The 23,258-nt window shown below is 32.6% G+C and overlaps 4 protein-coding genes across 6 annotated transcripts; 2 read left to right on the forward strand and 2 right to left on the reverse strand.

The window, feature by feature from the left end:
- Nucleotides 1-3,587: 3,587 nt before the first annotated feature.
- Nucleotides 3,588-8,212, reverse strand: LOC111909719 (protein FAR1-RELATED SEQUENCE 5-like). Its single transcript, XM_023905502.1, has 12 exons — nucleotides 8,183-8,212; nucleotides 7,461-7,464; nucleotides 6,859-6,945; nucleotides 6,681-6,764; nucleotides 6,524-6,601; nucleotides 6,292-6,462; nucleotides 4,956-5,604; nucleotides 4,860-4,869; nucleotides 4,612-4,755; nucleotides 3,792-4,424; nucleotides 3,644-3,700; nucleotides 3,588-3,596 (listed from the first exon to the last, which is right to left on the reverse strand). The coding sequence occupies exons 1-12, from the start codon at nucleotides 8,210-8,212 to the stop codon at nucleotides 3,588-3,590; spliced, it is 1,956 nt and encodes a 651-aa protein (XP_023761270.1).
- A 3,997-nt stretch (nucleotides 8,213-12,209) lies between these two features.
- Nucleotides 12,210-14,308, forward strand: LOC111909730 (uncharacterized). Of its 2 annotated transcripts, XM_023905514.3 has the most exons (6): nucleotides 12,210-12,607; nucleotides 12,726-12,987; nucleotides 13,096-13,299; nucleotides 13,379-13,617; nucleotides 13,696-13,844; nucleotides 13,930-14,308. In XM_023905514.3, the coding sequence occupies exons 3-6, from the start codon at nucleotides 13,121-13,123 to the stop codon at nucleotides 14,125-14,127; spliced, it is 765 nt and encodes a 254-aa protein (XP_023761282.1). In that variant the 5' UTR covers nucleotides 12,210-12,607; nucleotides 12,726-12,987; nucleotides 13,096-13,120; the 3' UTR covers nucleotides 14,128-14,308. The 2 variants fall into 2 exon arrangements, with proteins under 2 accessions (XP_023761282.1, XP_023761281.1); XM_023905513.3 differs by having other exon boundaries at nucleotides 12,210-12,987.
- Nucleotides 14,309-14,855: 547 nt separating this feature from the next.
- Nucleotides 14,856-18,417, forward strand: LOC111909728 (agamous-like MADS-box protein AGL65). Of its 2 annotated transcripts, none has more exons than XM_023905509.3 (12): nucleotides 14,856-15,005; nucleotides 15,197-15,292; nucleotides 15,378-15,563; nucleotides 15,711-15,789; nucleotides 15,874-15,938; nucleotides 16,042-16,057; nucleotides 16,158-16,219; nucleotides 16,334-16,430; nucleotides 16,578-16,625; nucleotides 16,701-16,828; nucleotides 16,917-17,262; nucleotides 17,363-18,417. In XM_023905509.3, the coding sequence occupies exons 3-12, from the start codon at nucleotides 15,379-15,381 to the stop codon at nucleotides 17,396-17,398; spliced, it is 1,062 nt and encodes a 353-aa protein (XP_023761277.1). In that variant the 5' UTR covers nucleotides 14,856-15,005; nucleotides 15,197-15,292; nucleotide 15,378; the 3' UTR covers nucleotides 17,399-18,417. The 2 variants fall into 2 exon arrangements, with proteins under 2 accessions (XP_023761277.1, XP_023761278.1); XM_023905510.3 differs by having other exon boundaries at nucleotides 16,045-16,057.
- LOC111909729 (chlorophyll a-b binding protein P4, chloroplastic) lies at nucleotides 17,976-19,250 on the reverse strand. The gene is made up of 3 exons (XM_023905512.2): nucleotides 18,757-19,250; nucleotides 18,253-18,668; nucleotides 17,976-18,190 (listed from the first exon to the last, which is right to left on the reverse strand). The coding sequence occupies exons 1-3, from the start codon at nucleotides 19,233-19,235 to the stop codon at nucleotides 18,054-18,056; spliced, it is 1,032 nt and encodes a 343-aa protein (XP_023761280.1). The 5' UTR covers nucleotides 19,236-19,250; the 3' UTR covers nucleotides 17,976-18,053.
- Nucleotides 19,251-23,258: the final 4,008 nt, after the last annotated feature.

Consider the following 23,258-nt stretch of genomic DNA (forward strand, 5'->3'; position numbering starts at 1 on the left):
GACATACCACAAGCATGCTTTCTCTAGACTATTAGACGAATCAATATTCAACACATCATTTCCTAAATTATCAACAACTAACACATATTCATAACTCCCATTACAAGGTAATGCATTGAAATAAAAGACACCATTCAAATAAACATTAATAGAACCATTACTATTATCAAATGAGTATCATAAACCTTGTCTAAACAATCCATGAAATGAAATGATGTTTCTTGCCATATCTGGCGAATAACAACAATTATTTAAATCCAACCCTAACCCATTACTTAACACTAAAGAATAAAATATGACTCTGGTCACATGCGACGATCTTCTGTTTCCCATGTTCCACCTCCCTACTTATTCTTAGGCCCTGCAAATCAGAACAAATGTGGTAACCACATCCTGTGTCAAGAACCCATGAAGTATCAAGTGATGAGTTGTTAAATTTAATAGAATACATACTTGCAATTGTGGGCTTTATCTTCCCATCCTTTATGTCTTGTAGATACTTAGGGCAGCTTCGTTTCCAGTGGCCCTTCTCGTGGCAGTAATAGCACTCTACTTCTTTGGGGTCAGAAGAGGGTTTGACTGAACCAACTTTGGTTCCACTAGAAGAGGAGACATCATGGGTCTTACCCTTTTGGTGGCTCTTACATGGAGCCTTCCTCTTCTTACCATTTCCTTGACCTATTGCCAACACGGGAGCAGCCACAGTAGAGGATGATGCAACAAATTTGTCCTTGAGGTTGCTCTCAACAGTCCTTAGGAGCCCTTGGAGTTTGCTCAAGGTGACCTCTTCTTTATTCATATGGTAGGTCATCCTTAATTGGTTGTAGCATGAGGGAAAGGAGTGGAGAATGATGTCGATATCCAAATCTTCCCCAAAGTTAACATTTAACTTGTGAAGACGATCAACATACCTCTGCATCTTCTGCAAATGCGAGGTTGGGGACTCTCCACTCCCCATCTTAGCGGTGATCATGTTGGTGATGATCTCATAACGCTCTTGCTTTGCGTTTTGGTGGTACCTCTCCAGCAAATATTGATGCATTTCATATGGATACATGCCCTCATAGGACTTTGGAGTTCAAGATTCATGGTGGCCAGCATAATGCAATGAACTTTCGTTGCATCACGCTCGTGGGCCTCAAAGACGGCCAACTCTTCGGGAGTAGCAACTTCTGGATTGATCTTTTCAAGCTTCTCGTCGAGGACATATTCTTTGTCCTCGTAATGAGCAAACATGCAAATGTATCTCATCCATTCGTTGAAATTCGATCCATCAAATGTCACTTTTTGACATAGGCTCATTAGCGAGAATAAACTAGGAGCAGTGTTGTTTGCGTTTGCGTTAGACATCTGAAAATAGAAAGGAATAAAGTTTGATTACAATTGAATCCGCAATTAAACACCCAAATGAGAAATTAGGGCTAGGATCCAACAACATTATTTACAACTTATAAAGGGATGCCGTACTCTAAAAGTAAATAATTTGAAGGTAAGTGAATGACGACTCACTAATTTTCACCATGATAAATGAAAAAGATTAAGTTTTAAATGTATTTGAAAACTCCTAGATCTTTGAGATTCATTGAACTTTTCAATGGCATGTTTAAATCTCAATATGCACTTCAAATTTTCGACTGGGATGTCGAGGATCGCAAACAAGTTGTGAATAACCATGCGAATCAACATGGTGCACTCAATGTCTCTATCACCTAATCAATGTGCCGGTTAGCCATACACACTTCATTGATCTATGACAAACATCGAGCCACCCTTTGCCACCAATGTCAATCCCAAATTAGTGTTTCGGTTAACCACGCACACTCCACTAACGTTTGACAAGGGTACAAAGTATAATTCCATGGAATAGCACCGTTTTCACATTTTACCCTAAAGTAACTAAGATTGGGAATCTGTAAAAACATGTTAGTTACTTTGCAATATTCATTATACTTATAATGAGGTATTAAGTGCCCTATCCTATCCATTCGGCTAACGACCCTCCACCAGTCAAGCAAGCGGTGAGTGTGGGTGTACACCCATTAAGCACCATTTTATAGGAAGCAACCTTATACCCACCTTATAGACTGGCTTCGTGAATGAGGCCTACTAGCGATAAGACTAGCTTATTCTTATACATACATACATACATACATACATACATACATACATATATATATATATATATATATATATATATATATATTAATCTTATAATAAATAAAGTATAAGGTTGATTTTTAAACTTGTAAAATCTAAGGGTTGAAATTTAAACTTTTCGATAATTAAACTTTTAATCATGGAATTTATATTTCAAAACTTGAGGTAAAGTTTTGAACTTTTCAAAACTTGAGGAATTTATTATCTAATCAATTGGTAATTATCTTGTGTTTTGGCAAGGATAATCTTTCAATAACAATAAAAATAGAATCTTATCATTTAAAAACATATAAGGCAATTATCATTCAGCAAAACAACAAGAAAATCCGAAAATCCCTCTGTCTGACGCTCCGACTCGCCGAGTCACTCACTAGACTCGCCTAAGTTGGGTGAAATCGTCGAGTCCATGAAGTGACTCGTCGATTCAGTTCGAACAGAGGGCCAGAAAATGTTTTTCAGCAGATAATCAATCATAGCATCACATACAACAGAAACCAATCAAGGCTCTGATACCACTGATGGGTTTTATGCATAAGAACAATCCTATGTGCTCATACAAACCCTAATGCTTGGATCTAGGTTTCTCTATTGTACATGCAATGAATCCAAGACTTGCAAACCTTAATCTAGCATACATAATTTCGAAATTAGCTAATTACATCAGATCTAGATGTTTACCTCTTCAAATAGTGGCTTGAATCTTCTTCTCTTGAGCTTAGAGTCATAATTGTAACTCCTCTAGTGGATCACAATCACCACAAGCAAGAAGGCAACTTTAAGAGAGGAGGGAGGATGCTAATTTTCGGCCCTAGGGTTTCTCTTGAAAGCAAGTAGTCAAAAATTGAAGCCTTGGGGTCTAATTTATAGTGCAGGCTGCTAGGGTTTCAGTCTAAACCCTAATGGACAACTTAGCCACCAAGCAGCCCAAGGAACCTTCTGGAATAAGGCCCTTGGAGGAAAATATGATGATCCCTCATCATAATTTCGTTCCCCCTTAGTCCATTAGGTTTCCCAACCTAGAACTCAACTATCATACATTTGACAGTTTATGCCCCTTTATTTAATTAATCTCTTTAGTCACCAAATTAATTCCTAATTAATTTATGACTAATACTAATTAAATAAATATGATTTCTCCTTTTATATAATATTCTTATAATATATCAATAAACCATAATATCCCCTCTCTCTCTCTCTCCTCAAATTACCTTGTCAAGTTGCTTTGGTGAATGCAACCCAAAAGGACCATGCACAACCGGGTCAAGTACATACCAAATATAGTTATGGACTTAAAAACTAATCCAACAAAAATTTCAATGGCATATTTGTCGGTATGTAAGTCATATCCGGAGTCCAATAAGCGTCTTTTAAGCAATTCTGTAGGAATGACATCCCTTCTCCAACGTTTCAATATGTACCGTGATGGAATTTCAACACGACTGTAATATTTAAAAACACAAAAAATGTGTCTACACAAAAGGCCAACATGTTCAAAATTCATGCAACTGCACACGAAGGTATCTTCTAATGTTGAATGTGTAACCTAGAAAAATTGGAATATTAAAAATTGAGATGATGTAAATAAATTTAGATTCAACTAAATAAAATATTAAGAAATAAAAAAGTATATGTACCTTGAATTCAGTTTCTTTGAGAATTCTATCGTAATGATATTCCTGCACTGTTTCATCACCTATTTCCTTTTGAGTTTGTCTAGTGACAATGGTTTTTTTCTCCAATATAGTAAATGTGTCAACACCATCTTCACATGACACACACTTTTGGATATATGTATCCTCATATTTTAAAATCTCTTCCTGAACTTGGTAAAAAATGGTACGGGTGTATACTTTGGATGCATGAACTTCATAAGGAAGATGTTTGATCATTTTAGGAAAAGTGTTGGAAGTCTTGAAATCATTGAAAATTTGATTATGTCTTTGTCGTTCCAAATTAGTCTCAAAAGACATCATAAAAATGACAAAATACAATCCATAAAGGGTGTTGTTTTGAAATGACCAGTTTTGGCTTTCAGAAAATGACATAGTCCGCATAAGACCAGACATTGGTATGTCCTTGAAAAATGATGGGATCCATAATCTACGCAACCCGTACATAGCATTCAACCACTTGTTTTTTGTAATATTGAAATCCCGCAACAAACATTCCCAACCAGCCTCAAATGCTTGTGGTTCAATTTTAGAATTCCCTATTAAGCCATGGAAACGATTACGGAACTCTAGATTGGTAGAAATTTCAATTGATATCTGTTTAAAATATAGAAATGTGTTAGTATGAATAAGAATGTATTTAAATGTAATGATATGCAGATTATAGGTTGTATTCTAATTTAATTGTGATAAAGGAATCTCAAATCTTCAAGAACAGATATGATTCTGATGTAACTAGTGTGGTTAAATATGTATTATACGATTAAGTTTAATTAAATTGTACCTTCTTTGGTAAATTTTTAGTTATATGCCACATGCAAAGTTTGTGTTGTGTTGTCGGAATAAATTCTTTAATAGCTTTGGACAATGTTGGATCCTGATCTGATAACATCAATGTAGGTGGTTTTGTAAATGTCTTCAAGAAGGCCTTAACCAACCAAGAGTAAGAGTCATAATCTTCTTTGCTCAACAAACCATCCCCAAATGTTACACATTTTTATGGTTGTCTATACCAGTGAATGGAATGAAAACCATATTATACCTGTGATAGAAAATAAGTTTTAAATAAAGGAAAATTAACTACATGTTGTATTGAAGATAAATTAAGTAAAAATAAGAAAAACATACCTATTTGTATTGAACGTGGCATCAAGTGATACAACATCTCCAAAAGCATTATAGTTAAACTTAGTTGTCTCGTCCGCCCAAAAAAGTGAATTTAGCTTCTTGTCGACAACTCTGTACTCAAAAGTAAAGTTCGGGACATATTTTTTCCTTTCGTTCATTTTGTCAACTAGAAATTTGGAATCTCGCCCACCTATGAAACAATTAAGATTTCTTGTACTATTTTTGAAGTCAGAGAGCAAGCCTCGATCAGAATGACAACCAGTTATGCCAGTATAGAATCTATGTGCTTTTGTCGCACCAATGTTTTGTTTGGACATGTTGTGAATAAAACTTTCCTGTGCGTAATCAAGTTTTCTCTTGGCACGTGATAGGTGAATAGTTTCCTTACTAAACAAAGCGTGAGAATGCTTCTCAGTAAAATCATGAACAACATACTTTACAGTGCCCGGTATTATCTTTAAAACAATCTTTGCCTTGCAATCCACCCTGAATGAATCTTTTCTTCTTTTAGGCTTGTTGTGTTGAATGTCCAAAGCATCCACTTTACCAGTGTTAGGCTTGCTATCATGGTTACACAATAAATGTCTTTCCGTGATAACACGGAACGTTGATGTTCTAAGAGTCCCAAGTCTAACATCAAATCCAGCTTCTAATTAGAGATGGCAAAAAAACTCGTACCCAACGGGTACCCAAAACCCTAACCCGAGTTGACCGGGTAAATCCCTGAGTTGACCGGGGATGGGGACGGGGATGGGTATTACCCGAATATAAAAAGCGGGGATGGGGATGGGATGGTTCTACCCGTCGGGTACCCATACCCGTACCCGAAACCGGCCCCGATAGGCACCCGATATATATATATATATATATATATATATATATATATATATATATATATATATATATATATATATATATATATATATAGTATTAATTATGTTTTTATTTTTAATAATGCATAAGCAAATGTTTAGTAGACAAAATAAGGTTTTCTAACAATCAAACGTATAGTTTTGGGAAGAATTCTTATGTCTTTTTTTTTTTTGCAAAGACTGATTTAATTTGTAACCTTGAATGTTATTGTTCGTGTTTGAAGACATTCAGTGATTATAGTGTTTTATATTAGTTCTGTTAGTTTTTGTTTTGTTGGTTAATATATAATTATGAGTTATTTTTCATAAAAGTTCAAAACTTTGTAACGGGGAAAAATCCTCGATTACCCATTGGGGATCCCCGATACCCATTGAGGATGGGGATGGGGATAGATTTCTAATCTCCGATGGGGATGGGTATGGGGATGCAGGTATGGGGATGGGGAACACGAAACCCGGTATACCCGTACCCATTGCCATCCCTACTTCTAATGCATAGTTTCTATACATTCTAACAGCATCAACATATGAATCATATATTGATTTAATCTTTGGCTTAATATGATCAGATACTTCTAGAGTCCAATACATTGACCCACCAGGGGAAACGTAATCATGATCAGCAGCTGATTGTTCTGAAAGTAATTAATCATAAATATGAATACAATAAAATTATTGGGTTAAAAAATATGTTACCACGTAGTAGATCAATATTTTGCGCTATATCATCGTCATCAGATGAGTAATTGTCGATTTCTGCATCTTCAAATTCCGCTAACAAAAGGAATGAAGTTACAATATATAGAGTTAAATTGTGTTGGCATTGGGGACATTAAATAATTAAAAGAATCACCTTCATTAGATTTACTGCTTTCACCAATTGACAATCCATAGTTATAGAGTGTGTCAGAACCAAGGTTGGCATATGAATAACCGCCTTACAAAGAAACAAATTCATAAGTGAAATATAAATGTTTATTACAGAAAACATTATGAAAAATGAGATACTTCATACATAAAAATAAACTCACAGTCATTGATGTTACTAGTATCAACAATCTGCAGGTTTACATTGTCGAGTGTATCATACTCAGAAAAATCAAACTCTTCTTGTTGTTCTTCATAATTTATAGGAATTACTTATTCATCAAGTGAAAGTAGTTGCGCATCCATTAGAATGAATATGATAACATAACCCGATCTGCAGAAAGAAAAAAAAATGAATATAATCGACTTGATCAATATGAATTTCAACTAACAAACAATCCAATTCGGTGTAACTGATAACACGTGATATCAGGGGCTATTAAGGTGTTAATGATTTATGATTTTAATTTATTTTTTTTAAAGATATGATTTATTAATTGATAATATATTGTTTTCTGAGAACATCTTCGTAATTAGTATTAGATTTGGTAAGTAGGTTCCTTGCCATAAGGCTATAAAAACTGAAGATAATATCGAAAATTGAATTATGATCTGAAATCAAGAATAATTTACTTACGAAAACCAATTATGATACCAATATTCAATGGGATTCGAATAGATTGTGTAATATTCGAATGGATTTTATAAGATTCGATCAGAATTCTGACAGAATGTATATATTATTTTCATTTTACCAAGTAAATACCTGACTGTTATAAACAAACTACATAAAAAAATTATAAAAAGAATTATACTAATGAAAATAGTATAATCTTGTCTCACTTTTCTTTCAGGTTAGTATTGAACTTATGGGTTATGTTATCCTTAAATTACCTATAGGAATTCTATAAAGGATTTAAATTACAACAATTCTAAAACAGCAATATACAAAATGTAACATCAGAGTATAAATTCATACAGATTAACATTGCATTATCACATTCACAATATTATTTACACATTTAATATTACATTGTTGAATAATTCAAAAACACATGTGTAACATCCAAACAAAAACGATATTGCTCATTATATAGATTTAACAGACACCAATTAATATAATATAATCTAACCATACATCAAATGATGTATGAATTTATTTGAATTACATAATGAAAACACCTAAAGTTTCTTTGATATAATCAACCCATACATATAACCAAAATCTCGTTTTTATTGAAAAATAAACTCCAAAAAACTAGACTTCTAATTTGATTTCCTGGCAAATGGGCAATTCCGCATGTCATGATTCGTCAACTTATTACAGATTGAACATCTTCTTTTTCGAATCATACTTGCATTCATCGGAGGAGGATCAATTTGTAAATTGAGATCGTTGCTTGGTTGTTGTTGAAAAAAAATATGATAATAACACATATTGTATCGAACTTGTTAATTAGATAAACACAAACTGTAAATCATTTGTACCTGATCTTGATTATTGTTCGGCTGCTCCATTGCAATTGCAGAGAAAAAAAACCGGCCGATGATGAGTTTAGATGATCCACATGAAGTCGACTATAGAGGGATTATATATGGCTTAAAGGATAATGAATACAAATTAAAAATATATCTATAATTAGGCTAAAAATAAGAGATTTGATTGGGAATAATTGGGATTAAAATCTTATTTAATTAATGAAAATACTTGGTCTAGAGTAATCCCTACATCCACACAATATATGTGTATCCACATTTGAACCTCTCTCTCTCTCTCTCTCTCTCTCTGTATATATATATATATATATATATATATATATATATATATATATATATATATATATATATATATATATATATATATATAAAGTAACTTAGGGGGTGTTTGGCTTAGCTTTTCATATGCCAAAAGACCTTTTAGTAAAAGATCAAAGCCAAAAGATGTTTGAAAAAAGACTTCTAAAAGCAACTTTTGGATTTTGGATAGAAGAAAAATCAACTTTTTGGAAAAGTCAGGAAAACCTGACTTTTTGTAACTTTTTGGAAAAGGACTTTTGGCCTCTAAAAAGCTAAGCCAAACACCCCCTTAGATTGCCTCAAAATTCTACTTCTACTGTAGCTAAAAGTGTATATTCTAATACTGAGTGTACTATTCACATCTAAGTTTCATCCCATTGTAACTTTGATACATTTATTAACTTTTTTCATCTTGTGTTGACTTCTTCCATCTTCTTCCTGTAACTTCCAACACAGACAGAGGAGGGTTTTAACTTTTAACCTTCAAAGGAGGTCGATTATACCGCTCCCACGTAGGTACGTTTCATCGATTTCTTATGTTTCTTCTTGGGGCTTCTGATTTAAGTATGAGGGTTTTGTTGTGTTGTTTGTTTGATGTCATTGCTTCTTTTGATTTTCATCGATTTGTTTGTCGTTTTTTTAGAGCTTGCGACTTCACCTCCTCCTTAAGCCACCAAACTAAGGCATGTTACAGATTATAGCAAGTATTATCAATCAAAATTGATATGAAATACTAAAAATCAAATTATAATATAACTTGCTCTTTCCAATTGGTAAACTTTAAAAACTTACCCAAGTATTAAATGACGTAAACATGTCATCAAAAGTGTTTACATGCTTATAAAATTATAATTACTTTATGCAAAATATTTAATATTATTACCTTAATAATATTCTTTTGATAATCTCCATGCCTAATAAAACACTCCTAAACCAACCACGTGTCATCTTTTAAGCACTCTCTTATGCCACATGTCCTTCCACCATCATTCTACTCTCTCTTTTTCCCGCCCAATGATTTAGATCGTCCGCCACATTCAATTCCTAAATATCAGCATTTCGGTTATAATATTCAAAAATCAACCTAATTTAGCTGAACTCAATCCCTAAAATCTGCAATCAATCTTCAAAAATCAGAAACTAAGTAGCAAGAAATCAGGAGCCTAATCTTTTCCAAATTTGAATCTGATACCCTATGCATTCGGTTGAATTAATATAATGGTTTTTTCATATCGATTGTTACTTAGTTAAGAAATTACTATTGATTTTTTCTTTTAGGTACTCAAGCTGCTCTTAGGAAGATCGATGTTGCTGACTACAGTAAAATTCAAAGGAATCACATCTAAATCAGCTATACAGGTATCAATCAAACATATTTCCTTTAGGGCAAGTAGTGTAGGTGAGCATCGATTGGAATTCACAACTATCTCCACATTATCTTTGCTTTCGTCTTCCAATACGCCCCCGATTCCCTGCTACTCCCATCAATTTACATTTACTCTCTTTTTTTACTCCCACCTGAAAACCCATCTCCCTCTTTCTCTCTATCAATCTATGCGCAGAACACCCATCACTCACACATACATGTATCTGCTTTTGCTGCTAACAAGGTAAAAGCATCTCTTTTCATTTCTAAGTTCCAATTATTTCATAACGCATGCCAAGTGTTCGATGATTTGCCCAAATGAAAATTTTGATGTACATGGTTATCGCAAAATGCTATCTTTGCCTCCTTTGGTGTTTCTTTTTAACTTATAATACCATAGTAGCTTAGTCTTGCAATTAATTTTCGGTTTAGATAGTGGCTCATTCTTTTATATATTTTCATTTGAGTGCCAATCCTATAGCTTTGCCTTTTGGTTGTTGGCATACATAACAATTATAGTTATTATATGTAGGTGTGGAAACTGTGAAAGTTGATTGTTTGAGCAACAAGGAGGAATTTGAAGGTAATGTAGTAAAGGAAGTAACCCCCAATGAATCAACATATGAATTTACCTCTCTAGATATTGCCTTTTTTTTGTTCATCTTAGTTTTAATTTCATTATTAGTCAAAATAATGTGGAGTGGTTAATTAGTTGTAAATAATTATATGGTATTTTTTGCAGCTGATACAATCTGTTTAACGATGGTCTGCCTGAAAATCTACCAATGCCTTCTGAATGGTACGTCTTTTGATCAATAGTTTAATCTTTTATTTAAAATTGAATTCTCTTGGTTTCTTTTTTTTACTTCAAATTTTGATTAATGTCTCTTTTCCTGTTTATAGACTAGAAGAAACGCTTATTGAACTTTATTTGTCTGGTCATTCCAACAAAACAATAGATGGTGCTTTTGGTGTAAGGGTTGATGATGCAAATACTCCAACTGATGGTTTGTGAAAGATCTTTTTGTTAGCTTTTAGATAGACATTCATATGGTTCTTTCAAGACTTAAATCAAGTGTAGTAGCTTTGTCCAGGTGTAGACAATGGATCCCAGATGACACTCAAGAAGTGGAGTTGCTTCAGATGAAGGTTCACATGATTTTTCCAAATTTTGCTCCTCAATATATACAACTTTATGATGGTCATTAGTTGTAACTTTTCCATTGCTTTATAGATCCTTTTAGGGATGAAGATTTGTGGGATTGGATAATGGTTACATGAAAAAAAAATAATGGAAAATGTCACATATGCAAATTAGTTGGCCGATTAATATTCTGAAAACTGCTCCAATATGTGAAGCCCATCTTGATATGCATGAAGTTAGCATATCATTGCCCCTTAAAATAGCCTAGGATCCAAAGAATATCATGCAATATGGAGGCAAATAAAATCATACTAAAGACAATCTTGAAAAAAATATTATAAAAGGAGAAAAAGGTTATAGGAAAATGTTGTTATTATTAACCTTTTCTATATATATGTAATATGTTGATATATTTTTTTTTTGACTGACTCGTATCTCCTGGCTATGAAACGTAACAGTGGATACTAGGAGATGACCTATAATTATGAAAGTAAATGTGAATTTATAATATCTTTACTATGCATGAAAGTTGTTAAAGTCACTCTTCATGAATATTGTATGGAGAATCATGATTATGGAATTTCTGTACAATAGGCTGTAGGATCTCAAGTTAATTCCTCTAAATATTTTCCATCTAAAGGTGGTGTGTTTCAGAAACTTGAAACAAGTCAAAAAAAATTTTACTAGAAAATTCTATTAAGAACTTATTTTAATTTAGTATAACATTGTACTTTGAAAAAAACACCAATTGATAGCACTGTACTTTAAAAAAATGTTTTTTTAATAAATATTTTTCACCCGTGTAGTATACGGGTTATAACTTAGTAATATAATATACAACATGCCTAAGGCATGACAGATAGAAGGATCTTGAACTTTTCAAGAATGATCAAAGCAGAGTAAAAAATGATGACCGTCATAATCACAACCATATGAAATAAAGGATGATATGATAAGATTTTAAAAACTTTAATCCAAGATAAATAGAACTAGAACAAAAACTTTTTATTTCATAAAACTTGGATTAAAGGTTCACCATTTTGACTTTGACTTCTATATGCATATCTTGATTTGAAAGAAATGTAGTATTAGCTATAAAGCCTCAATATCACCCAAGTAGAGCGTGAGTCACAAGTTGATTTCTCTATAAAGAATAAGATGCATGATAAAACCAAAAATTAGCAAGATAAGTTGTACTATGTATTCTAAGTTTTTGACTATTGTAAGTCTATTTCTTTTCTGTTAGATCAGGTCTTCCACATTCTCTTATCAAGAACACAACAGAAAAGTAGCACAAACTGATATTCATGGCTCATTCCAAAGAAACATGTTTTTGAGTTTTTCCATTATTGTGTTAAACGAATGATAAAATAATATACTTTTTTTAGCACCCTATAACAACAAAATTCATATAAATGTGAGGTATTAATGGATCCAAAAAACAATTCATTGTAAAATCCATAAAAAAAAAAATTACAAAACTTGAGGGTTTTTATGGAATTAACAACGGGGTTTTTACTTTCGAGCTGAGGAAATACCTGTGGGCAGTATCGATTTGGTCAGCCCTGCACACAAGGATCGTCGAAGAGCTGAGTCGTGTTGATTTGTAGGTTTCTTCTACTTTCGAGTTGTCTGTGTTGCATCAAATCAACTATTGAGATTTGAGAGGCTTTGGTCAGGTTGTCATTGTAAATTTTTTTGATTTGAAACCCACCCTGTATTAGGTCACGATTTAGGAATTGCAACACATCAATCAGATTCAGGGCCACAGAGTAGAAGGAAGATTAGGGAAGTTGAGACTGAGAAACGATTCTTCAGATCTCCAATCCAGAAACGGTCTCAACTCAATCGCTCCTTTATCACTGTCTCAGTCTCGCTGTTATCGCAATCTGACAATCTCTTATCTCCTTCATCTCAATTCATCGCGATTGGCTTCGGTGCTTCTTTGTGTAATCGCCTACTTCATTGAACTATTGAAATTTGAAGGTACATATTAGTTACCATTCAATTAATTAGGTTCATTAACCACTTATCACCCCTATTTGCTTCCTGCGTTTCTATGATACAATCAACATTGCAATTTGTTTTTGCCAGGAATTGAAGAAAGATTGCGCTTTGAATGGGTACACGAAAAATTGGGAATGTTGGACTTCCATTGATGAATATTATCAAAATGAAGGGAGTACCCATCCTGCACCAGTTACACATGGAGGAGTGTCTTCTTCGAACCTCATCAGACAATTGGTGCATCATTAATGATGGGACAGATAAACCCAATATAGTCATGGGGATTTCTGGGTAACTTTCTTTGCAACTCCTAACAACACATTTCATCTAATCTTTTTCTCTTACATTCTAAATTTATATGTTATATTAGGAAACCTAGTGAACTTGTTGAAATTACCCCTGTGATACAAGATAAAATCCCTGTGATTCGAAGGTTTACTGGTGGTGGGACAGTTATAGTTGATGATGGAACAATATTTGTTTCATTTATATGCAACAAAGATGATGTTCCTCATGTACAACCATATCCTAGACCTATCATGTCATGGAGCAGCTTGTTGTACTCTAAAGTCTTCCATGGAGTTGCTGATTTCAAGCTTCGTGAGAATGGTATATGTATATATGATATGAGAATCCAATAAAAATATCCTACTTAAAACCATAATTAATTGTGTTTTTTTGTTATAGATTATGTATTTGGTGTCCGAAAATTCGGAGGAAATGCACAATCAATTACTAAAAATCGGTGGATCCATCATACGTCTTTTTTGTGGGATTACAAGACACATAACATGTCGTATCTTAAGCTTCCAAAACGGGCCCCTGAATATCGACTGGTATGCTTCTTGATTCTTATTTTTTGATTTAAAATTCAACAATGTGAATCTTTTTTAAGCATTTATTTTTTTATTTTCATGGTAGGCGAGGGATCATCTTGATTTCATCTGTCCCATAAAGGACTATCTTTCAAGATCAGATTTCATTAGCAAAACCATTGATGCATCAGCAACCTATTTTTCACTTACCTCAACACAACCTCCGATAAATCTTGAATTCAACCCCACATCAAAATTACTAACGAGAGTGGAATTAGAGGCTTCAGCAATCAAATCGTTATAAAAGAAAAGGGTAGTTTTGACATTTTGGTGATGAAACAGTAAACATGGAGATCAGTTAGAAGTTGGAGAGATGAAGAAGATGGTGGTTAAAACTTGTGCAAATCACCAGTTTTGTTACATTGAATTTGAAATTAAATACAAAATTGATATTTATTGTGATCATACCGATTTGTTTTAATAAAGTATGTATTTGTTCAAAAAGATAGTCAATTTAAAGATCTAAGAACTTTAGTGGACAAAAAAAAGGTTGGTACCTTTCAGTAAGATTAACATTATTTGTTAATTGTATAATTTATCAAAAAAATTCAGACACTTAAACAAATGTTTATTTGATTATTACAACTTCAAATAACAATAACGCATCCAAACAGTATATTTTTAGAACCTGTTTTATTATGGTTGATTATTTGGTACTGATTTATTCAATAATCGTAATCCTTTTTATAATGAACACCCAACCACCTCATAAGTATCCAATTCGATTGTTAGCACGACACGGCTCGTTATCTTGAATTTGATGGTTTACCTTGTCATTAGACACATTACTAAGGTTCACATTTATCAACACTTTTAGTAGGGACTGAAAATAGAACTTTTCTTATCCAAAGGACTATTAATGTAATTTATCGCATTTATCACATAGCAGTAGAGCATCATCTCTTTGTTTCACCGCTTAGTTCGAACGTCATACATATATCCATCAAACGTTGTCAGGTCACCAGCCTCAGCAATCTGTGTGAATATATATATATATATATATATATATATATATATATATATATATATATATATATATATATATATATATAATTTTCTTACAAGCGTTCGCTTCTATCGCTCCGTGGTGACGATCGCAAGGTCCGCATTCGCAGCAGAAGTGTAAGACCTTCCCTTTTTTTCTTTTTCTCTCTCTTCTTTCTGTGATCATGTTCAATTTGTTCACGGAATTAACATCATTTCTTTGAATACCTCGAGTTCTGATTACATCGGATTTGTTATGTTAACTTTGATGCCTCTCAGTTTCTTCCTGTATGCGGATAATTAAAATCAAGGTTTCTGTTCATTTCTAGGGAATCAAGTCGGTCATATTTGCTTGAAAGAATTTCGTTATACCTTAGCAGACACCTGTCTTCGCTTCGTTTTCCTCGAATATTGTAACTTTTAAGGTATTTTGCGCCATCTCTGACGATATTACACCAAATATATGTTTAATTTCTCATCTCTGTATCTGAAGATTTTCGTTGATTGCAGTATGGGGAGGGTGAAGCTGAAAATCAAGAGATTAGAGAACATTGGTAATCGACAAGTGACGTTTTCTAAACGAAGGAATGGAATCCTAAAAAAAGCCAAGGAGTTATCTGTATTATGTGATATTGACATCATCCTTCTCATGTTCTCTCCAACCGGAAAACCTACATTATTCACCGGACAACGAAGGTCATCTCCTAATCATACTAATTCTTATCCCAATTGCTCATACTACGCTTTTATTAGGTTATAAATCTCCATGAATCAACATTCGTTGAAAGAAAAGCTCTTTTCGACATTAATAATAAGTTTTCAATATTCCTTTTGTATTTCCAGCAACATTGATGAGGTTATTGCAAAGTTTGCTCGACTAACACCACAAGAAAGAGCAAAAAGGAAATTGGAGAGCCTCGAAGTAAGTCAAATTACATATGTTTGATCATTCATTTCCATCTATAACTATCTTCAAATAGTAATTAAATAAAAATTACCTAAATAGGCTTTGAAGAAGACGTTCAAGAAGCTGGACCATGATGTAAATATACAAGATTTTGCAGGGGCAAGGTTGTCATTAATCCTTGACACTTTTCTAAATCCTTTTCTCTCCCTTGTGATGCAACAAACATCTGATTATCTTTTTTACTTTTGGTTTTGTTTTGTTTTGCAGCAGTCAATCAGCTGAGGTCACAAGATACTCATCTCTATAACTTTTTATCTTGAAAATTGCATAATAACTTCTGTTGATAAATAATATTTTATTTAATAGTTAAATATAATTTTCAGGATTTAAGCAACCATGCAATGATGTTGCGATCTCAACTTTCTGAATTACATAAGCGACTAAGGTGCCTTTCAAACCTTCACCTATCCATTTCGTGTAATTTCTCACATTTTTTCTTACATTTTTTAAAAATATGATTCTTTATCTTTCTACATTTTTTTTTTTAAATTTTGATTAGTTATTGGAGTAATCCAGACAAGATTGAGAACATTGAACATCTTAAGCAAATGGAAGACTCCTTAAGGGAATCACTTGATCGCATTCGGATACACAAGGTATTTGTTTCTCTTACAAATCTACCCAATTATAGCATTCTACTTTCATTTTTTTCATATCATTATAATAATGTAATAAGAATCAATGAAAGTACACTGCTATTTCTTGCATTTAACACTAAACGAGTAAACGAATTGTATTTCTAGGAAAATTTCGGACAACAAAAGCTTATTCCACTAGATTGCACAAACCAGGTATTATCACTTTGCAAAATTCCATTTTTGCCCTTTCCATTATACATTTGACATACAATAATGTTGGCATTTCAGTTCCAAAGTGGGTTGCATTTACCTCTAATGATGACCAATACCCAAGAAGATCAAACTCTACAATGGCTTCCGAATAACGAAAATCAAAATTTGATCTTGACAGATAAACAAAATTACATTCCTCAAAGGTCAATAAATCATAAATCCTTAAATCACAAAGATTCATTTTAGATTATTTTGGGAAATTAATATTTCTTTTTTGTTTTTTACTTATAGAGATGGGGAATGTTCTGGTGTGTCTCTTTCAAACTATTCCGGTTTGTTTACCAGCAAAGGGATAGAAATGGAAAAAGTTGACCGGTCAAGGCAAGTAGTTGGTGGTTTGGCAGAACTATGTAGTACATCAAATTTCCCTTTTAGCCCCTTTGGAAATCTAAATTTTCCACAAACAAAAGAAATGAAGCCAGATACATCAACCAACTTACAAGGGTTTCTAGATTATTCTATAAATTGTAACTTTGAGATGCCTAGAAATGTCTACAATGACAACTTGTGTAACCCATGGAACCCTGAACCCGGTCCATGTCCTCTTCCTTTGATCTATGGGAACTCATACTCTCAGGTAAATAAAAATAAAAAATACATTATGATTTATGAATAAAGAAATATAATTACATTACTATTATGGGTTTTTTAGTAACATGGAGTTATGTTTGTTTCAGCAACCGGATCATCTAATGTCAAACAACGAAAGCTGAAGGAGAATTCTCGTGTCACGTTTTTTTTTTAGATGTAGGTCGTGACATTTTTTTTTAGAAAGTAATACTTTGGTTGTATAATATGAACTAAAAAGTATTAATAAGTAATGATGTGTTGTATATATAAGGTTTGTTTTCTTTTGTACACCGACTAAGGCTGTAACGATGTGTCAGGCGCACCACAGCTAACTGATAAGCTAGCTTATTTTTTGAGCTTTTTTATGTTGTCATGTTTGGTAAGCCAAAAAGTAGCTTATAAGCTAGCTTTTTGAAAAGCTACGTAGACAAGTTTTTTAGGAGCTTTTCTAAAAAATTTAAAATACACCCCTTAATTAATTATTTAAATACATACTCTCACATGTCTTTTTACGTAATTTTATATATTTCAGCTTGCTTTTCAGCTAGTTTTCATTTCAGCTATCAGCCAACTTTTTCAGCTAACAATTCGCATTTCAGCTACTTCGTCGAACATAGCCTAAATAACCGTTAAGCCGATTAAATTAAAAACAAACAGCCACTTATATAGCTTTTGCTGAAACTTACCTTTGTGAATTATGATAATGACAACAAGTTCAAATAAATCATAAATCACCATCTCATATTTTATATTCACAACACATGGTTTACAAATAAAGCAAAAGAAGATAGATACTGTTTAGTTTCCTGAAAGTGTTTGGACAATAGTGTTATGCCATGGGTCCGAAAGGTGCTGCAATAGGTTGTCAAATGGCCCTTTTCCGGTGACATTATGCTGAACGATGAACCCTAGAAACGCCAACATCGCTAACCTCCCTGTAAAAAAATAATAATATTAGAATCTGGATTAGGGGTAAAATGGTAATTTTGTAACTTACCATTGGCAATCTCTTTCTCCTTGGCTTCAGCGGTTGGTGCAAAGTTGAGTGGGTTGAATATGCCACCCGGGTACCCGACTTCATTAGGAGGTAAACTGTAGCTTTTGAAGATCGGATCTTGGTTTACACTTCCTGGGTTCTTGATGTCTTGCCATCTTCTGATTTCGACGTAGTGGAAAAGAATGAACTCGATCACCAACAGGGTTGATGATGATGCGAAGTATTCTGATTTTCCGGCGTCGTACCATTTAGGAACGTTGAGTACGCCGATGCTTGTGAAAACCTCCGGCAGTAGCATTCCGGCGACACCCAACATGGCCCACCTCCCGTTCACAAGCTCAGCTTGGACGAACCACTTCAGATTCTCCGGGTCCTCCGCTAAACCCAATGGGTCGAACCCGTTGTCACCTGGAAGACTGAAATTAAACATGGTTTTACTTTTACAGTTAGTTCATGGACATTGGATTAGGGTTTTTAATTGGGGATTTTTGAAGTTATGTTTACCTTCCGTCGAGGTAACCAGGTGAGGCTAAACCCGGTAGCCATTGGCCTTTTTTGGCTTCGATCTTGAAGGAAGCAGATGAGAAAGTGTTTGCAGGTTTGAGTGATACTTCTCTGTTTAACTTCCCTGATGATCCTGTTAGGAACCTGGTTCGTGAGGCGCATGGTCGGAAGACTGCGACCGGAGATTGTGTGACGGCGGCCATATTTTCCGGCAATGGAGTGGTGGTTTGTAGTTTGTAGAGGTGAGTGTGAGTTGAAAATGTGTGATGTGGGTGCATCCTTTTGTAATATTGATTGAAGTGGTGATCTTGTGGCTGTGGTTTGGGGTTTGATGATTTAGTAGATTTTGAGGGAAATGCTGGGAAACTGACCAATGAGAAGCAATGGGTGCTTATCCTTATCTGAGGTGGCATATCCACAAAATCTATTACGTTGATGTTGTTGGTCACAAGTGTCTTGTGGGGCCCTCTGATTGCCATGTAGGAAGATTTTTCTTGGTCTTGCTATTTGGTATGTTTGTTAGCCACCTATGATGACATGTGTTTCCAGGGTCTAAAAACCCTCTTTGTTAGCAAAACTATAATTTCATCAAATGTCAATTACCGATTATAACAATGAAGTTGATGTTTCCTTTTCTTTTTAAAATATAGGTGGTTTGATTTTTATACAAATTTTTTTAAATGAATAGAGATAATGTATAAAACTCAAAACACTTTTATTTTAAGAAAATAAACCAAAGATATAAGTGAATATCTATCTCTTTTTTTATAATAATCATCCAAGTTGTTATTTAAGTCATAGTCATTGATTTTTATCCTTTGTAGGAGTGGAAGATGTGATGACAATTGTAACCGGATTGATTGCTATTGGCTCACTTATGAAATGTATCTTGCCGACACCTTTTTGTTTTCAAGAGGGAACTTCCTAATGAGAGTTTCCGTTCTAGCTTTCGCGATCTAACTAATCACTGTTGCAAACGTGAAGCTATGTCTCATGTCTTGGAATTACTGTAGACAAACCTTCATGACCACAGAGGCAGAGTAGTGCAATGATTTAAACATGAATCAAAAAGTTATCCACCATATTTTTCACATGTCTTATCAAGTTACGACAACATAAATGGTTGACACCTTTTTGTTTTGTTTTAATATTCAAATGATTTTAAACATGAAACCAAAATATAATAAATACTCAAGAAGTTACAACTAGATGTGGACATCGAGGCACGATTGCCTCATTGGGGTTTAGGTCAATATTGTAACCAGTTAAAAATATCCAATTTCAACTAGATATCGACATCTAGGGTTCATCGTTCGATTGTAGAAAGTTCAAACATTTATAAAATTCTAAAAGGTGATTGGTTAAGTAACCGGAGAATCGATCTCGATTAGGTAAAACCTAGTTTATTTAGTTGTTTCTTTTCTTTTTAGTTTGATTTTTTTATAAATTAATAATTTGTATCAAAACATGTGTAAATGTAATGAAAACACAGCTATATGCTAGTTATGAAAAAACTACTATATTAATTTTGTGAATATCAAAGCCTTCCCATAACTTTTATACATACGTAAAAGCCCCCATATATGAGCTAAAGATATATCTAATTTGCCCTACTAATCGAATGTGAATGTAGATGGGGATTCTATATAAGTCATTTTGTCTCATCTGTGACTGTGAGTTCAATGAATAAACGGATGAAGTCAATAAAAAAAATCGAAGAATTCAAAGAGCGTTTCGGGACAAAGAAACAGGAAAACTAAAGTTGTATGGATTCACAAAGACTTTCTCGAGAGAAACTAAAAAAGAGATATCAAAGTCGGTTTGATGATTCAAGAATGTTATTACTTAAATTCAAAGTTCGTAGTTACTTCGACTGTATGAATCGTAGCAATGAAATCATTAAGTCATAGTTCATTGGTTGATTGTATCATTAACCATTTTTTTTGGTACGAGGAACTTATCATGAATCCATTGATTTCTGCCGCTTCCATTATTGTTGCTGGATTGGCTGTAGGGCTTGCTTCTATTGGACCTGGAGTTGGTCAAGGTACATATATATATATATATATATATATATATATATATATATATATATATATATATATATATATATACATAGAGAGAGAGAGAGAGAAGTAAGTTCCGTTGAAATTCAAAATAAAATAGAGATCTTGAGATTCAATCTCAACCACATATTTTACATCTGTCGTTCTAACACTTCGGCGTATCGACGCGATGAGTTAGTTATAATCATAAATGATTATATAGCGTCACTCATTCCTTTCTCCTCCACCACCATCCCCAACATCACAACCGTCACCGCTACCACCACCTCTACCACTAGCCAACCCCACCACTACCAGCTTCGTCACTTCTACCACCGCCACTTCTACCACCACCAACTATCATAATCATATATGATTACTCAATCTGTGAGTAGACATATATGTATAATCATATATGGATATACCTCTCAGTCATATACTCATTTATGATTAGGCATACCTCACTGCTGCCGGTACGTTGGAACGTTAGAACTGAAAATGAGAAATATATGGCTGAGGTTGAATCTCAAGATTTCTATTTTTTTAATCTTAAGTGAACAATCCCATATATATATATATATATATATATATATATATATATATATATATATATATATATATATATATATATATATACAGTTACTCTAATAAATGAAGATCCATTTTGCAATATGTTAATTTCTCATAAGTTTTGACACTTGTCATTTTGTGATATTTTTTAAATAAATAATTTCCACATGTCGATTTCTAAATTTTTTTTATTTTTAAAATTAAAAAACCACATAATCTTCCTGTTCTAATTTCTAATAAATGAATAAGTTTATTCTCTTATTGACAAGTGTCACAATATTAGAAATCCTTATCGATAATTGATATTATATGTCACACGTGAACCTATTAATTTTCCATTTTAAATTTTAAATTTCCCACTTTAATTACATTAAATTAATTATTGATAATTGATTTTCATTTTAAATTTCACAGTCTAATTACATTAAATTAATAACATTAGAATAAAAAATAAAATAAAATAAATATATATTATAATATGATATAATTTCATGTATTTATTTATATAAACTATTATAATTTTATATAACTAAAAAAATATATTAATTGATAATTTATTTAAAATAATTTATTTGATTTAATTGCTTAATAATTTTAAGTTTTTACTATGAAATTTTAATTAATTTTATAATCATAGTTCTCACGGTTTATAAACTAGTACATATAGTTATATAAGTAAGTATTAAATGTAATAAATATCATTATAAATTGCAATAAATATGTTTTTTTCTTCCTTATTTTAAAATTTAATTTAAAAAAAATACATTATATATGTATATATATATATATATATATACACACACACACACACACACAGAGAGAGAGAGAGAGGAGGGTTCAATTGAGAAAAAAAAGGTTGAGAATGGGGGAATCATTCTCAGTCACTAATTTATTTTTACCGCAAAAGCCTCCGTCGTACCAGCAGAAATGGGAAAGGAATAGACATGTGTTTTCCAACAAAACATGTTTCCTTAAACTATGCTAATCATTACCTTAATATATACAAAAACATAGTTTTTTCGTTTTTTTTTTAATTTTTAAGAAGCTATTTTTATCGAAAAATGATTTTAAATATACCAAAATTCATGATTTTTTATTCTCTACAAATAGACATCCATATTGATATAGTTTTAAGATAAAATAAAAAATTTATTTTTTTTTATATTTTCAGCTATCGTTATTCATAAGTGAATAAAAATGAATCAAGTTTTTACTACAGTACATTCGTTATTCAGTTATGAATAAAAACTATGATTAATTTTTTTTTTTTTACAATTTAAGTATCATTCATATATGAATATAGCATATAATAAACATAGTATATTCATATTTAAATATTAGACGATGCATTCACTTATGAATATTACATAGTATATTCACTTGCAATGTTTTAAAAACCAATTTTTTAGTTGAACCGGTATGGTGACCGGTTCCCGGTTCAACCGGTTCGACCGCCGAGTGAACCGATTTCTATATTTTTCATGGTTTTTTTCTATTTTCCTACACATACATACATATATAAATTATGAATTTGATGTTTACAAGTTCAAACATTAAAAATACACATAAAAATAAGTTGTAAATGAATCAAAATACATTAAAATAACATGTACATAACCATAAGTTTTAGTGTTTTATATCAATCCATATACACTAAAAAGAAAATAAAATATAATACCGAAACGAAATATAGTTTTAGATAAATACAACCACATCAAAAAACTTATAACATTTAACATATGTTTTTATTTAGAGAAAACTAAATATACTTGAAAAAAATACCAAAGTTTATTATGTAAATAATTATTTTTCATGTGTTTTTATTCGGATTTACCGGTTCAACCGGTTTATTTTGACCGGTTCAACCAGTTTTTTCTAAAAACCGGT

Source organism: Lactuca sativa, chromosome 5, assembly GCF_002870075.4.
Source record: "Lactuca sativa cultivar Salinas chromosome 5, Lsat_Salinas_v11, whole genome shotgun sequence".
In the NCBI taxonomy this organism is placed as follows: Eukaryota; Viridiplantae; Streptophyta; class Magnoliopsida; order Asterales; family Asteraceae; genus Lactuca; species Lactuca sativa.